Here is a 3,027-nt window from a genome sequence, read left to right as displayed (position 1 = left end):
TTGGTATCTCAAATAATTTGGGTAACTCAAGAGACCAGCTTTATTCCGTTAAGTTTAGTTTACTCTCAAAGAGTTGTTTACAACAGAAAAGTCTAAATAGGTTGGCTACTGAGTAGTATAAAAATGTAAATAAAGCAATCCTATCTTAGGAGGAAGGTGATATGACATGTGTGCATGTGTGCGTGCATGTATTAGTGTGTGTGTATAGCATACATAATGCATAATATACATATATTATATAGACATAATATATGTATTTCATATGTATAATATAATTCAGCAGTTCTTCCTTTGCACTTACAGACATTTCCCATCAGTGAACTTTGGGCTAGATGGAGTTGGAAGAGAAAGAGATAGCTAGAAATATTTTCAATGGATTTTCTGTTAGTTCCCCATTGCACTTTGCTATTAAAGGATTTCATAAATAATCTGAGAAAATAGTTGTCATTTGTAAAACAGATTTGGAATCATGAATCCATAATATAAATCTTCAGAGGAAGGGAGCAGGGGAAAGAGAGAACAATAACTGTAACTCACTAAAGATCTGTGTAGTTTAGATTATGAGTTTACCAGAAAATAACAAGCTTCTGGAGATCCCAGTTCACCTAAACATGAGGGCATGGCATCCTCTGCCCATTTGTGAAAAGTACCTATAAGCAAATCTAGTTTTAGACTAGTAGTGACCTCTGGACACCAGGAAAGAGCCGCATTTCAGCAAGGTTTAGAACATATTAGAAACATTTATTTTTTTGGGGGGGGGAATGGTTAAATTATTCTTTAGCACGGTTCTGGCAAATATATAAATTATTTCAAGTAAGAAAGATAGTGCCTGACAGCAGGCAAACTTCTGACTCCTTTTCTTCATTTGCTTCTCAAAAAATGAGGGGTGTTTGCTTAAAACAACCCCAGCCCAGGCCCAGCTTATTTCCTAAGAACACATCACTTTCTGCATCCTTACACATGGCCACAGCTCTTGCATAGTCCTTTCCTCCGGCCACACCAGTTTTATAATTGGGATTATTCCCTTTCCCCGCTCCTCCGTTTTGGCGTCCTGTGGAGCCCTGCCTGACTGTGCCAGCCCAGATTGCACTTTCTCAGGGGCAGGAGAAAGGGAGGGCTCCTTCAGCTGTTCAGCTCTTTTTTTGCCCACCCCCCTTGCCCCTCTTAATGTCACCCTTAATGTCCAACCTTGGGGCTTGGCTCAGGGACCCTTCACTCCTCCCCCACATTCTGAAGTCAATGCAGGAAGAAAAGCCGCTTTTTGTTCTTCCTCCTTCTCCCAAAAATGATGTGCTTGAAAGATCTGCGGAAATCCTGGTTGAAGATGGTATAGATGACGGGATTGAGGGAACTGTTGCAGTAGCCAATCCAGAAGAAGAATTTGAAGAGCGTCTCTGGGATTTCGCAGGCCTCTCTGCAGATGCCGTGCAAACTGTAGCTGAAGAAGAAAGGGAACCAGCAGACCACAAAGACTCCCATGACCACAGCCAGGACGAAAGTGAACCGCTTCTCACGGGCTTGGCTGATGCTCTTCTGGCAGAAGCTGCCGCGTTTTCTGCGATGCGAGGAAAAGATCTCCACAGAGCGGCTGCTGGACCGCCTAGAGAAGGAGGAGGAGGAGGAGCAGGCGCAGGAGCAGGAGGAGGATGGCTGCCTCTTGCTAGGCTTGGCTCGCGGCTCGTCTCTGCTCTGCCGGTGCCTGCTCTCCGAGGTGCTGCTCTCCTCTGGCTCCACGTCCTCCAGCTCGGAGGCTTTCCCCCGGCGGGCACCGGAGCACTGGCCGTACTCCCGCGGCTGCATCTGCACGGGCGCGGAGACGCCGCTCGTCGGCGCCAAGCCGTTCTCCGTCTGGTTGGAGGGGCTGTCTGGCCGAGGGCGCTTTTCAGAGAGCGTCCGGGTCCTTAGCTTGGCCACGCGATAGATGCGAGCATAGACCAGCAGCATAATGAGGCACGGGGCGAAGAAAGAGCCGATGCACGACGACAAGATGTACCAAGTCTCATCGTTGAGCCTGCACTCCGAGGGGGCGTCCCCCTCGGGCTCCCAGTATTTGGAGATCAGCGGGGGCGAGGAGATGATGGCGGAGATCAGCCAGACCAGGAGAATGATCCCTTTGATGCGCTGAGGGGTCCGCTTGCGGTTGTACTCCACGGCCTGTGTGACAGACCAGTATCTGTCCAGGCTGATGGCACAGAGGTGCACAATGGAGGACGTGCAGAACAAGACGTCCAGCGCCAGGTAGATATTGCACCAGGCCTGGCCGAAGTACCAGCCGCCCATGAGCTCGTTGGCCAAGGAGAAGGGCATGACCAGTGAGGCCACTAAGATGTCGGCGCTAGCGAGGGAGACAAGGAAGAGGTTCTGCGGCGCCTGCAGCGCGGAGCTGGTCAGGACCGCCACCACCACCAGCACGTTTCCCACGATGGTGACGAGGATCAGGAAGCCCACCACTGCGGCCAAGCAGGCCGCGGCCGCCAGGGAGTAGACTGCCGTTGGCAAGAAAGCGGGCTCGGGGCTGGAGAAAAGCACCGCGAGGGAGCGGTTGTGCGAGCCCGCGCTTGCGCTCCGAGGCACCTCCGTAGCCGAGGCGAGACTGAAGGGGAACTCCGGGCACCTCCCCGCCGTCCTCAGGTCAGCCCCATCAGAGCTGGGCCTGGGCATGGATGTCTCCATCCCCGAGTGAAGGAGGCGTGCACGGCTCAGCGTTGCATGCTCAGGCAACCACTCGCAAGGACGTTCCGGGAAACGCGGCCCTTCGCCAGGCACGGGCCCAAGCGGGGTAGGGGGTCACATGCCGCCTCTCCGGCAAGTCCCGCTTCCCGGGGGCGCAGTCGCCGGGCGGGCTGCTTGCCACGTTCCCCGGCCCAGACGAGAGCCAGCCATCGGAGGGCGGGCGGGCGGGCGCGCGGGTGGGGCTCAGGGCACGCGAGGGGCTTCAAAGCCACGCCGCCCGCTGACAGCGCCGCGCGTCTGGTACCGTTCAGCTCGGGGCGGCGGGCTCGCTTCTCCCCGGGCATCCGCCGCGGC

The 3,027-nt window shown here is 54.1% G+C and overlaps 1 protein-coding gene across 1 annotated transcript; it reads right to left on the bottom strand.

Moving 5' to 3' along the window:
- Positions 1-1,236: 1,236 nt before the first annotated feature.
- Positions 1,237-2,673, bottom strand: ADRA2C (adrenoceptor alpha 2C). Its single transcript, XM_044418244.1, has one exon. The coding sequence runs from the start codon at positions 2,671-2,673 to the stop codon at positions 1,237-1,239; it is 1,437 nt and encodes a 478-aa protein (XP_044274179.1).
- Between the last annotated feature and the right edge of the window lie 354 nt (positions 2,674-3,027).

The sequence above is a fragment of the Varanus komodoensis genome, unplaced genomic scaffold (assembly GCF_004798865.1).
Source record: "Varanus komodoensis strain SLA01 unplaced genomic scaffold, ASM479886v1 scaffold9, whole genome shotgun sequence".
In the NCBI taxonomy this organism is placed as follows: Eukaryota; Metazoa; Chordata; class Lepidosauria; order Squamata; family Varanidae; genus Varanus; species Varanus komodoensis.
This window is presented reverse-complemented; position numbering and strand designations above follow the sequence as displayed.

Coding starts and splice junctions, on each gene's coding strand:
- ADRA2C (XM_044418244.1), bottom strand. CDS start 2,673: ATGGAGACATCCATGCCCAGGCCCAGCTCTGATGGGGCTGACCTGAGG.